General features: G+C 43.8%; 1 protein-coding gene across 1 annotated transcript in view; it reads left to right on the top strand.

Annotated features, from left to right (window-relative positions):
• Positions 1 to 205: 205 nt before the first annotated feature.
• Positions 206 to 12,284, top strand: part of LOC121305531 (potassium voltage-gated channel subfamily D member 1-like) — a 14,019-nt gene continuing 1,940 nt past the window's right edge. The window contains exons 1-3 of the mRNA XM_041237181.1: positions 206 to 2,118; positions 9,304 to 9,466; positions 10,449 to 10,532. Of these exons, the coding sequence (XP_041093115.1) occupies positions 1,004 to 2,118; positions 9,304 to 9,466; positions 10,449 to 10,532 (1,362 nt within the window). The 5' untranslated portion in view covers positions 206 to 1,003. The remainder of the gene's footprint in view (positions 2,119 to 9,303; positions 9,467 to 10,448; positions 10,533 to 12,284) is intronic.

Below are 12,284 nucleotides of genomic sequence, written 5' to 3'. Positions count from 1 at the left end.
AACTCTTGTGCCGAAGAGCCGAGAGAGAGAGAGGGACACCGACCCAATCAAGGCTGGAGAGAGAGAGAGAGAGAGAGGGACACCGACACAATCAAGGCTGGAGAGAGAGAGAGAGAGAGAGGAGAGAGAGAGAGAGAGAGAGAGAGCGACACCGACACAATCAAGGCTGGAGAGAGAGAGAGAGAGAGAGAGAGGGACACTGACACAATCAAGGCTGGAGAGAGAGAGAAAGAGAGGGACACCGACACAATCAAACCTGGAGAGAGAGAGGGATGAAAAATTGTCAATCTTGCAACTTCTGAACTCATCCCAACAGTTAATTGTGGATCATTCTTTGAAGAGGGAGGAGAAAACGAACCGTCCAAGAATATCACTTTTTAAAGGTTTTTTTTTTTTTTTTTTCCCTGCGTTCCTTATGTCTCTTTTTTAAATAATTTTTTAGCAGGGCTGTTTGCGCTGAATTGCCTTTTAAAATGTCTTAAAGCCATAAAACAAAAAAACCCTGGCAGCGTTTGACCAGAATAAATTAATTGCTTCAGGAACCGTACACAGACTGCTTTCCGCGATCGCTTGCTTTTTTAAAACAATAATAACGTTTTTGGTACTGAGCTTCAGCTAAAATAATTCCCAAAGATTTCCCTGGATTTTCCTGTTTGATTTTACTTGAGCCATGGAAAGACAGTCGTTGACAATAATCCCCTTTTGCTGGTTTTGATTCCTACTTAATTGCCTGGATTTAAAAAAATAAATAAAATAGAAGACGAAAAATGTGGTAAACCAAAAGCACTTGATGTTTGGATGCCAGAGGTTTCTTTTCCTTTTGAATCTTAAAGGCCGCTGGGAAACAACCCTTCTTCCCCTCCCTTCCCTTTCCCACCTCTCCAGTCCCTTTTCTCTCTTGCCTCTTCTCCCCAAACAGCCTATCCTATCCTTTAAGAAAGCCAAGCTCCAGAAGAAATCCCTTCCTGTCCTCTAAACCCAGCTTTAGAAGAAATTCGCTAAAATGGCAGCTGGTGTGGCAACGTGGCTGCCCTTTGCTCGGGCAGCGGCCGTGGGCTGGCTCCCGCTGGCCAAGAACTCCTTACCCAAGCCTCCAGGCGACAAGACAAGCCGCCACGACGAGATCCTCATCGTTAACGTGAGCGGGAGTCGTTTCCAGACTTGGAAAAACACTCTGGACCGCTACCCCGACACCCTCCTGGGCAGCTCAGAAAAAGAGTTCTTCTTCAACGAGGAGACCCAGGAGTACTTCTTCGACCGAGACCCAGAGATGTTCCGGCACGTCCTGAACTTTTACCGCACGGGCAAGCTGCACTACCCCCGGCACGAATGCATCCAGGCCTTTGAGGAGGAGCTGGCCTTTTACGGGATAATCCCAGAGATCATCGGGGCCTGCTGCATGGAGGAATATCGGGACCAGAAGAAGGAGAACCAGGAACGGTTGGATGAGGACAAGGAGGCGGAAATGGCGAAGGAAATCCCTCTCCCGCCGGACAGCACTATCAAGGAGCGGCTCTGGAGGGCCTTCGAGACCCCCCACACCAGCACCACGGCACTGGTTTTCTACTATGTGACAGGCTTCTTCATCGCCATCTCGGTCATGGCCAACGTGGTCGAGACCATCCCCTGCAGGGCCCCCAAGGGGATGGTGAAGGACCTGCCCTGCGGTGAGAAGTTCTCTCTGGCCTTCTTCTGCTTGGACACGGCCTGCGTGATGATCTTCACCTTCGAGTACCTGTTGAGGTTCTTCGCCGCTCCGAGCCGCGTCAAATTCATGCGCTCGGTGATGAGCATCATTGACGTGGTCGCCATCATGCCCTACTACATCGGCCTGGTCATGCCTGAGAACGAGGACGTCAGCGGCGCCTTCGTCACGCTCAGAGTCTTCAGGGTCTTCCGGATCTTCAAGTTCTCCCGGCATTCCCAGGGCCTCCGGATCCTGGGGTACACCCTGAAGAGCTGTGCCTCCGAGCTCGGCTTCCTGCTCTTCTCTCTCACCATGGCCATCATCATATTCGCCACCGTCATGTTCTACGCAGAGAAAGGAACCAAGGAGACCAAATTCACCAGCATCCCGGCATCATTCTGGTACACCATCGTCACCATGACCACGCTCGGGTGAGTGCCACCCCTTTCGTAATTTCTTTAAAGCAAAGCCAATGATCTGAAAACATTCACCAGTTCAGGTACAGTAACATGCTTCAGATCTGTTGCAGCGGTATTTTTAAGCAGATTTGGGATTTGCTTTTTCCACTAAGCTGGTATAACCTGTGAATACTGTAAGACTCCCATTGCACAAAAGTTGATCCGTTGCTGGTTTCACCGATGACAGGACGACACACTTTGTTGCAGATAGAGAATGGGTGAATAGGAATATTAATACTGTTAACATGCAAGACAAGACTATTTGACAGGTTTCCTACTTTACCGTTGTGCTCAGTGACTCTTGAGATCCCATGCTTGCTAAAGAGATAAAGTCAATGTGATGAAGAGGTAACAGTGGTGTCTGTCGATAAGAGGTTAATCTATACAGCTCAGCCTGTCTCGGTCGGTATACAGACTGGTCTCGTGAGTACACATTATCACAGCGTGTTGAACCTGTCACTAGAAAATCACGCTAGCCCTGCTGCTGCACCCAGTCCTGGGGTTCAGAGCTCCCCTCAATGAAGTCTAGTATTATTAATATTGCAATGATCAGGAGCCAGGAGTTTGAGCAGGGTTAGAAACTCACACTAGCCCTGCTGCTGCTGCTGCACCCAGTCCTGGGGTTCAGAGCTCCCCTCAATGAAGTCTAGTATTATTAATATTGCAATGATCAGGAGCCAGGAGTTTGAGCAGGGTTAGAAACACAATAGTCCTGCTGCTGCTGCTGCACCCAGTCCTGGGGTTCAGAGCTCCCCTCAATGAAGTCTAGTATTATTAATATTGTAATGATCAGGAGCCAGGAGTTTGAGCAGGGTTAGAAACTCACACTAGCCCTGCTGCTGTTATAACTTTTATAATTCTAAATGCCTGTGTGTAAGGTTGCCACCTCGTGAGGTACAAAGAAACAGAACCTCTGAACAGAAGGTGGGTCGTTATTCTATAGTATAGACAACCCGATTAATACTGAACGTCTGTTGCAGTGATTGCACATCCCAATTTGTCAGCTCAATTTATGGTACTGGCATTTAGTGTCACTATGCCTTCCTGGGACACCTTCCTCAAAACTGGGACTCTCCAGGGAAAACGGGCAGGTGGCAACCTTACCACTCTCTTGTTTTTTCGCCTGTGACTCGGGTATAACATAGGAAGCGCTCGTCAGCTTGCTAAAAATAATGCTGTCTCCCTCCGTCGGACAGCTGCTTGCTGGGGTCCTTCTGTTTCTGAGGCCTGACCTGTTTACTGCCTGCCTGGGAAGCTGTCTGTCTTCCAGGAGAAATCGAGCTCCTCCGCGGCCAGCCCGCAGGAACTCCTTGAGGAGGGGCATTTTGAGCTGGACGTGCCTGTCCTTCTCAACACAGAGCTGCACCTTCCTGCAGTCATGCTCCAGTTCACTCATCCTTTCTGTGTAGCAGAACCATACCGAGTAACTGGTATACCATGTGCTGCGCTTTTGCTATGGGGAAACTTTTATAAGGGTTAGTTTACCATGGTTTGTTTTTTAATGTGCTTTACCAGACCTCTTTGTGCTTTATAATGCTTCCCTGTGCTTTACTAGACCTCTCTGTGCTTTACAATGCTTCCCTATGCTTTACCAGACCTCTCTGTGCTTTACAATGCTTCCCTGTGCTTTACCAGACCTCTCTGTGCTTTACAATGCTTCCCTATGCTTTACCAGACCTCTCTGTGCTTTACAATGCTTCCCTGTGCTTTACCAGACCTCTCTGTGCTTTACAATGCTCCCCTGTGCTTTACCAGACCTCTCTGTGCTTTACAATGCTTCCCTATGCTTTACCAGACCTTCCTGTGCTTTACAATGCTTCCCTATGCTTTACCAGACCTTTCTGTGCTTTACAATACTTCCCCATGCTTTACCATGCCTCTCTGTGCTTTACCAGATCTCTCTGTGCTTTACAATGCTTTCCTGTGCTTTACCACACCTATCTGTGCTTTACAATGCTTCCCTATGCTTTACCAGACTTCTCTGTGCTTTACAATGCTTCCCTATGCTTTACCAGACCTATCTGTGCTTTACAATGCTTCCCTATGCTTTACCACACCTCTATGTGCTTTAAAATGCTTCCCTATGCTTTACCAGACCTCTCTGTGCTTTACAGTGCATACTTGGCCATGCTTTCATTGTGCTTTATTACACTTTGCATGAGTTCACTAGAGGCAACTCGCTTCTACCAAAGACTACCAGTCTTTTGAACCCAGATAAGAGCCTTGCTTTGAATACTGCACTTCTAAATCAAAACAGCTATACTGTGGATCTCAGGAAGCAAATATGGCTTCAGAGCTATCTGTTGGGTGCTCTGCACTAACTTCGAAGGCATGCAGTTGACGTTGATTGTAGCATTAATCCCTGAGTCATTGTGACCTGTTTGCGTGTTGATTTAGGGCCAGTGCTTTATAAAACGACTGCTGTTGAAGTTTTGAAAAGCATTTTTAAATGAGGCTCTGTGCCAGCAAGTGATGGAAAATTGAGACACTTTCTTTTTTGCATGAGACTGCTTGTGTTGGTAAAAGGACGGAGGTTGGTGCATAGACAGATATTTGACTCAGGCAAGACTTGCTGTGGAAACGAGAGACGGCTGCTGGAAGTAACGTCTTTAAACCTTTCAAACAAAAAAAAAAAAGAAGGTCTTGAAATCTAACGCTGTTGGCATTGTGATCGATATGGATTGTTGTGCCAGAGTTGCTTTCTTCTGGACTCCTTTTCAGGCTTTTCATATTCTAATATGTGATTGATGGGTGTGCGTGCGTGCATGCGTGTGTGTGTGTGCTGCTGCAGCCGTTGTGTCCTTTGCTGCTGAGCCTTTCAGTGTCGTGAACTCCTTTAGTCCTTTAGTCATCTAAGAAAGTCGTCATCTTTCAAGTAGCTTTGACCCTGGGGGGTTTGGCCCCCCCCACCCCCCCCCCCCCCCCCCCCCCCAATATACCGAGTCTCCCAGACAGCAAAATGTAATACAGCGCAGTGAAAGCATGGTAAAGCATAGGCAAGCATTGTAAAGCACAGAGAGATGTGGTAAAGCATAGGGAAGCATTGTAAAGCACAGAGAGAGGTATAGGAAAGCATAGTGACATGTTACACAAGGGCAAACTGTGGTAAATGAGCAATATAACCTGAGGGGAAAAACGCAAATACATATATGTGTGTGTATGTATGTATGTATGTATATATATATATATACACACACACACACACACACACACACACACACACACACACACACACACACACACACACAGTAGTGATATTTTCAGAGGGACAGACCAGGGCAGACATAAGACACTCCCAGGAGACTCTGAACCTTAATGGAAAACTATCGCGCTGCAGATTCACCGAAAGCAAAAAACGCCGTTTTATTAGTGGCCGTAAAGAAGCAGGGAGCAGGACTGCAAGACAGCGTTACAGTACCTGCTGCAAAACGTTCGACAAGCGTGGGTGCCGGACGGAGCCGTGCCTCGCTGCTTCAAACAATGATGCCAGACTGGCGTTTTGATTCGGATTTCCTTGAGTTTAATCAAGAAATGCCAGCTACCGATCTGCCTGTGTCAGTAATCCGTTTTTTCACAGACTTCAGTGGGACGAATTTAGGTGAAAAATCGGTCGATCTGTAATTTATTTTCTTTTTGGTGCTAAAAACTGAGAATTAAGTGGTTTGATTATAAGCTATAACACATACCACTCCGTCAGTCTGAAACTATGCCTGGATCTCTGTTCAGCGGACGGATCGATAACCTGACAGGGAGAGCTCCTCTGGTATATCTTACTGAAGAGGTTTAAGACCCTACTTGGCTAAATTCCTGACATCCATCCATATAAAAATATCATTTTTCTATGAGAATGCAGACCATGTAGCTAATATCTGCATGATAGACACACATTACAGGAAACGTTCTTATATATTTTAAAATTTGCCAACAGTCCGGATCGCGCCGCTAATCTCCCACGCAGGCTATGTTATAATACAATTATTTCCATTAGCGGAGGCTCCCTCGGGATCAGTTTCCCAAATATCCTAACATTGATCACTATGGATGGGTAACACTAGATCGGAGATCAAATAAAATTCTTTGTTATCGAGCAAGAACAAAGTTAAAAACTGAACAATGTTTCGGCCAGGCAGCCTTCGGCTGAGAGGTAAAATCGAAGTCCTATTGGAAGAGACTATGCAGCAGCAGCAGTTGTTGATGAAGCAGAGTTCACCCCCCCCCCTAGTCTCTGTGAGTCGCTTTGGATAAAAACTGTCTGCTAAATGACTAATAATATTAATAATAATAATAATAGTAATAATAATGGTTTTGTTTTATCAGAAAAGCTGCTAGTTGCATTTTGTTCAAAGGCTGTTCAATAACACTGTGTAACCAACAAAAAAAAAAAAAATTTTGTTCCTGGGTAGTAAGTGTTATTTCCTAATTGCTTATGCCTCAAAAGTATAGAACATGGTTATTATTCCCCACAAACTTTTATTTACAGTATAATTGTAAATCTCGAAAAACTACTCACTTCTAAATCTTTTGTAGTCATCTTTGTATTACTTTAGTATAAATACATGTTAATTTGGATTCATATGTTGTTTTTTTCTGACTTTATGTGAACGAAAAGACACACATTTGCCCGTTTTCCCATTGGAAATAGAGATATTTTGAAATATCACTGTCCTGGTCACAAAAGCAAAGTTTGTGGGGAATAATAGCCATTTTCTATACTTTTGAGGCACAAGCAATTAGGAAATAACACTTACTACCCAAGAACAAAAATTGTGTTACATAGTGTAATCACACAGCATTTCCCATAAGGAACCACTCTGAGGTGGCTGCATGGTTAGCCTGCAGTGTGTAAAGAAGTGGGCGGCTATCGGCACACACTTCGGAGGCATTTAGAGGAAAGATCTCAAACCAAAAATCTAAATAGTGCAGAGTGTTGAAATCTGTTGACATGTTTTCTTTAGAGGTCCTCGCGCTGTCTCTTTCATCTCTCTCTCTTTGATCTCTTTCTCACACTCAATCTTTTTTCTGTTCTCTTCCTCCCTTGCCCTGTCTCTTTCCCACTCCTCCCTTCAGTCTCTCTCTCCCTCCCTCACTGTCTTTCTCCCACTGTCCACCCTACTCTTTTCCCCTCTCTCCCTGTCGTACTTGTCTCCCTTCCAGCGCAGATAATGACTTAAACGTTGGTTCAGATCCATGCGTTTAGCTGCCTTTGAGCAGGCAGAGGTCAGCTCTCACAGGGTGCAGAACTGCACACAGGAATAATGCATGCAGCCAGCAGATATCGTATCGTATGGATGGACTATACCTCAAGGGAGAGAACGCTTAAGTGTACAGTTCTGGCCAAAAGTTTTGCCTCGCTCTGTAGAATTAACTCAATTTGCTTCATAAAGTGGAAATGGAACATGTTGAATAATGTTACGTTAAGATATTGAATTGCACACCGCTTTGTAAAATGTGACAAAATCAAATAGTGTGCTACTGTATTTTGCGATATCATTTTGCAGTTTCTTTGATTACATGATGTTCAATGAAAGATCAAATATAAAACCATATATATATATATATATATATATATATATATATATATATTATATATATATATATATATCAGACCTCTCTGTGCTTTACAATGCTTCCCTATGTTTTACCAGACCTCTGTGCTTTACAATGCTTCCCTATGTTTTACCAGACCTCTCCATGCTTTACAATGCTTCCCTATGCTTTACCAGACCTCTCTGTGCTTTACAATGCTTCCCTGTGCTTTACCAGACCTCTCTGTGCTTTACAATGCTTCCCTATGCTTTACCAGACCTCTCTGCTCTTTACAGTGCTTGCCTATGCTTTACCAGACCTCTCTGTTCTTTACAGTGCTTGCCTATGCTTTTCCATGCTTTTTGAGCATTGTGCGTTTCCGATGTGAAAACAGTCTGCAGCCTGGATGTTTCTGCAGTAGAGAGACACCGTATGTAAATGCCAGATAGATAGATAGATAGATGGATCGTCGCTCACAGTTTCTAACGTTGGCATTGCAGCCTCAAAATGAATCAAAAAAGAAGAATGATCAGGTTTGGATGTTTTTTTTCTTTTAAAATCATTACATTTTTTTTAATTTTATTCGGCAGCGAGCCCTGCTTTATTGTTTTTGTAATCTGTTTAGGACTGATTATTTTTTTATTATTACGTGCAGACCTCTGGGCTTATCGGATTACAGTGTAAAAGATAAACACATTTAAAGTGGTCGTAAAGACGGGACATCTTTTAAAGGCTTTATTTTTCTTGTTTTTTTTTTTTTGTTGCTATTTTGCTATTATATTACGATCAAGCCTGCATATTTAAAGTGGTGGGTTTTATAATATAATTAAATGTTGTTTCTACTGCATCACCAGACACACACGCAAACCTTCACTAGAGTGACTTGTCATCCTTTACTTCTGCACAATGGGATCATTTTTTAGCGATGCTCGCTGCTTGCGTTTTATTCCGCTTTCTCTTTCTCCCTCTCTTGTAAAAGAAAAAAAAATAAGTAAAAAGTACCGGACACAGAATTGTATGTTTTATCACTGTGAGCAGAGTTCCTGTCCTTTTTCAAAGAGTTTTAAACCAACTACCAAATTTGTATCTTAGCAACACCAGCATAAGTGCATTATATCTTAAAAACTTTGAATAAAAAAACCCTGTAAAATAGATACATCATTAGGAAACAGGTAACACCCTAAGGTGACTGAAGGAGTTATATTGAAAAGGCACGATGTGATTACATACATCTATTGTCACTCCTTCTGTTCGATAACTTTTTCTTAGATAAATGATGTTGTGAGGAGACCCAGATCGTGTTTTTCGATATGCTGTGTCAATTGCTTGGAATTATCAACCATTGTACAAACAATAAAAGTCTTTGGCCTTCATAAATAAAATATCATTGACAACACTTACAAAACTTCTAAATCAGTGCTACTCAATTCTTGCAACTCAAGATCTGTTCCACACTTGGTCTTTATTCCAACCAGGACCTAAATGCATTAACTGCCTCTTAGCAGATTCACTTGGCTTTGCTTAGAGTAAAATCGTGGACTGGATTTCGAGGGCTGGGACTGGGTTAGGTATAAAGCTGTTAAAATCCCTCGATTGAACGGCGTGTTTGTTTCGTTGGTGTCGCCACGGCAGGTATGGAGACATGGTGCCCAGCTCCATCGCTGGCAAGATCTTCGGGTCGATCTGCTCTCTGAGTGGCGTGCTGGTCATCGCCCTGCCTGTGCCCGTCATCGTGTCGAACTTCAGCCGCATCTACCATCAGAACCAGCGAGCGGACAAGCGCCGGGCACAGCTGGTGAGCAACCATCCGTCTGCCTGCCTGACTGTGTGTCTATCTGCCTGCCTGACTGTCTGCATGTCTGTCTGTCTGTCTGTCTGTCTGTCTGCCTGCCTGCCTGTCTGTCGTCTGCGTGCCGGCCTGCCTGTTTTTCTGTCTGTCTGTCTGTCTGTGGGTGTCTGTCTGTGTGCCTGCCTGCCTGCCTGTCTGTCTGTCTGCCTGCCTGCCTGCCTGCCTGTCTGTCGTCTGTCTGCCGGCCTGCCTGTTTTTCTGTCTGTCTGTGGGTGTCTGTCTTTGTGCCTGCCTGTCTGTCGTCTGTCTGCCGGCCTGCCTGTTTTTCTGTCTGTCTGTGGGTGTCTGTCTTTGTGCCTGCCTGCCTGCCTGCCTGTCTGTCGTCTGTCTGCCGGCCTGCCTGTTTTTCTGTCTGTCTGTGGGTGTCTGTCTGTCTGTCTGTCTGCCTGTTTTCAAGCAGCTATTCAATCTGAAGAACTTTTTTCTACCTCTCCAGTGTTTACCCACCCCCTTAGTAAATACATGCATGCTTACACGTCATTATGCTTAGCTACAATGTGCTTTGCATGATATAACTCCAAACCTAACACTAACCCCGACTCTAAACACTGATCCTTTTTACTTCATGTGTAAATCATTTTGCACGATATATTTAAGAACTGTATCAGAAAAAGGTTAGGGTTAGGAGGGAAGGAGTTTAGAGTTAAAAAAAAAAACGCCCCTTTTATATACAATATGATCAAAATACTGTGATAATGATGTAGTTTCTATGTAACTTCCCTTTGTCTTGGCTGCCAGTGTGCACCTCATTATTTACTGCTCCTGATATCAAAATTACCAATCGCGGCTTAAATCCGAAAGAAATGGATCCAGTCTGCTTGTGTCTTTTGCTTCCTGTCTGATTGCGCTCAGTTCAGTCTCTCCACCATCCACTCAGTCTATCTGTCATTGAGGCGAATGCATTTTGACTCTTTATTTTTCATTTCAGAAAACACGACTGTCGAGAATTCGCCTGGCAAAGAGAGGGACCACCAACGCTTTCCTGCAGTACAAAGAGCACGGTGGGCTACAGGTACGGCATGGAGCGCGGCACTTAAAAACAGCACACTGTGTGCAGTTATGGCCAAACGTTTTGCTTTGTGTTGAGATTCTTGGTCGTTAAAACCCTTACACTTCAAACAGCTGCATCCCCTTCAGTCACTAAGTATGTTACTGCATAGCTGTTTCCCAAGAGAAATGCATCTCTGTCTTGACTTTTCCTGTCTCGAAGTGACCACAGAGCCTCTTCTTTCTGGGTATCCCAGTTTGTCTCTGTTGGCCTTTTTCAATGGCCAGGCTGTGGTCACTGAGCCTGTCTCTCTCTCTCTCTCTCCCTCTCTCTCTCTCTCTCTCTCTGTGCCGCTGGTCTGTAGACCAAGAGGCTTGGTGAAACAATAAATCAGCATTTGTTAGACGGGGCTCGGGAATGGTGTTGAAATTAATGGAGGGTGTCAATTAGATCTGGGAAGCAGTGCGCATTTGCAAATTAGTTGTGTGTCTTCTTTCGGTGTTGGAATGTGAGGAGGAGGGTGGATTTCCATTTGAAAGAAGTGGCGGTCATATTTAATTTGTTTTAAACCGTGTTGCTGCTTAATTGCTAAGAAGATCCTGTTTCAGGATATACGAAGGGTATTTAATTTGTGAAATGGGGCGTTTTAAAGGATAAAGAGAGGGGAGTATTATACAAGGAACAGCGACCTGTTTTACAGTAGAAGTCTAAAGACAAAGAGGCTTACATCAAGTCTCTCTGATTTACTATGTTTTTACAGAGTGGTTACTTATTAAACACATGTGCAGTTACACAGTAATTATCATGCATAATTGCAATGAACTTAATGTGAAAACATTTTTATCGCCCCGGTTCCATGCACTGGGAGAGGCTGCTGTATACTGCAAAGAAACCATGTTGTGTTGACAGCTTCACACTTACTGTAAAAACCTTTGTAGAAGTGTATTTTCTAGATATTTTTAGGGGGTCCTAAAAAAGGGGGGGCGACTTATACATCATATTTTATAGTACTTTCTCGAATGTAGCTTTGCACCAAAATTAAATTTTGAATCCTGCCAAAGCAAACTGAATCGTTCCATTCAATTCCCTTATAATCTCTAACCTGTCTGGTAGCTTTTCATAACCAACTGTTATTGTCTGCGATAATTATTTACCTTTTAATAGCTGTGTGAAGCAGTGTTCAAGCAGGCAGCGCTGAAGACAGTGTGGTAGACTATTGCTTGTTAAAAGACAGCTAAATAAGGCTTTTGAACCACTTGTTGGTGCTAAGACCCTTGCCTGCCCCTTCTTTACTTGTTTCTTTGCTTCAGCGCAGGTATGCGTACAAGAATTAAAAACTGGTCTCTAAATCAGGTTTAATGCATCTCTAACTGCAATCAGACCACAAAGACAAACAGCTTAGCAGATTAGGTGCCAGGAATAAAGCCACAAGTGATATTTAAGACTACAAATGCTGGAGAGCATTTGAGAATTGAGTGTTTGAGGTGTGTGCTTTTTTTTTTTTTTTGAAGTCTGCAGCTATGAGCAGAATTTTTTTTTCAAGTCTGCTAGGTCCTAACACAGTCCCTATTAAAGAGTACATAAGGACCGTTTTTATTTGATTGTGTTGCATGTTCCCGTGTGTTGCTGCTACTGTTTACGTAAGGCGTGGGTATTGTTTCGAATGGCTTTCCAAACTCAGAAACTCAAAAGTTTTGCATCACCCTGTAGAATTAACTCTCTCTTTCGAAGTCGAATGAAACCCGCTGAATATTGTAACCTTGACCTGTTGAATTG

Source organism: Polyodon spathula, chromosome 43 (genome assembly GCF_017654505.1).
Source record: "Polyodon spathula isolate WHYD16114869_AA chromosome 43, ASM1765450v1, whole genome shotgun sequence".
Lineage (NCBI taxonomy): Eukaryota > Metazoa > Chordata > Actinopteri > Acipenseriformes > Polyodontidae > Polyodon > Polyodon spathula.
This window is presented reverse-complemented; position numbering and strand designations above follow the sequence as displayed.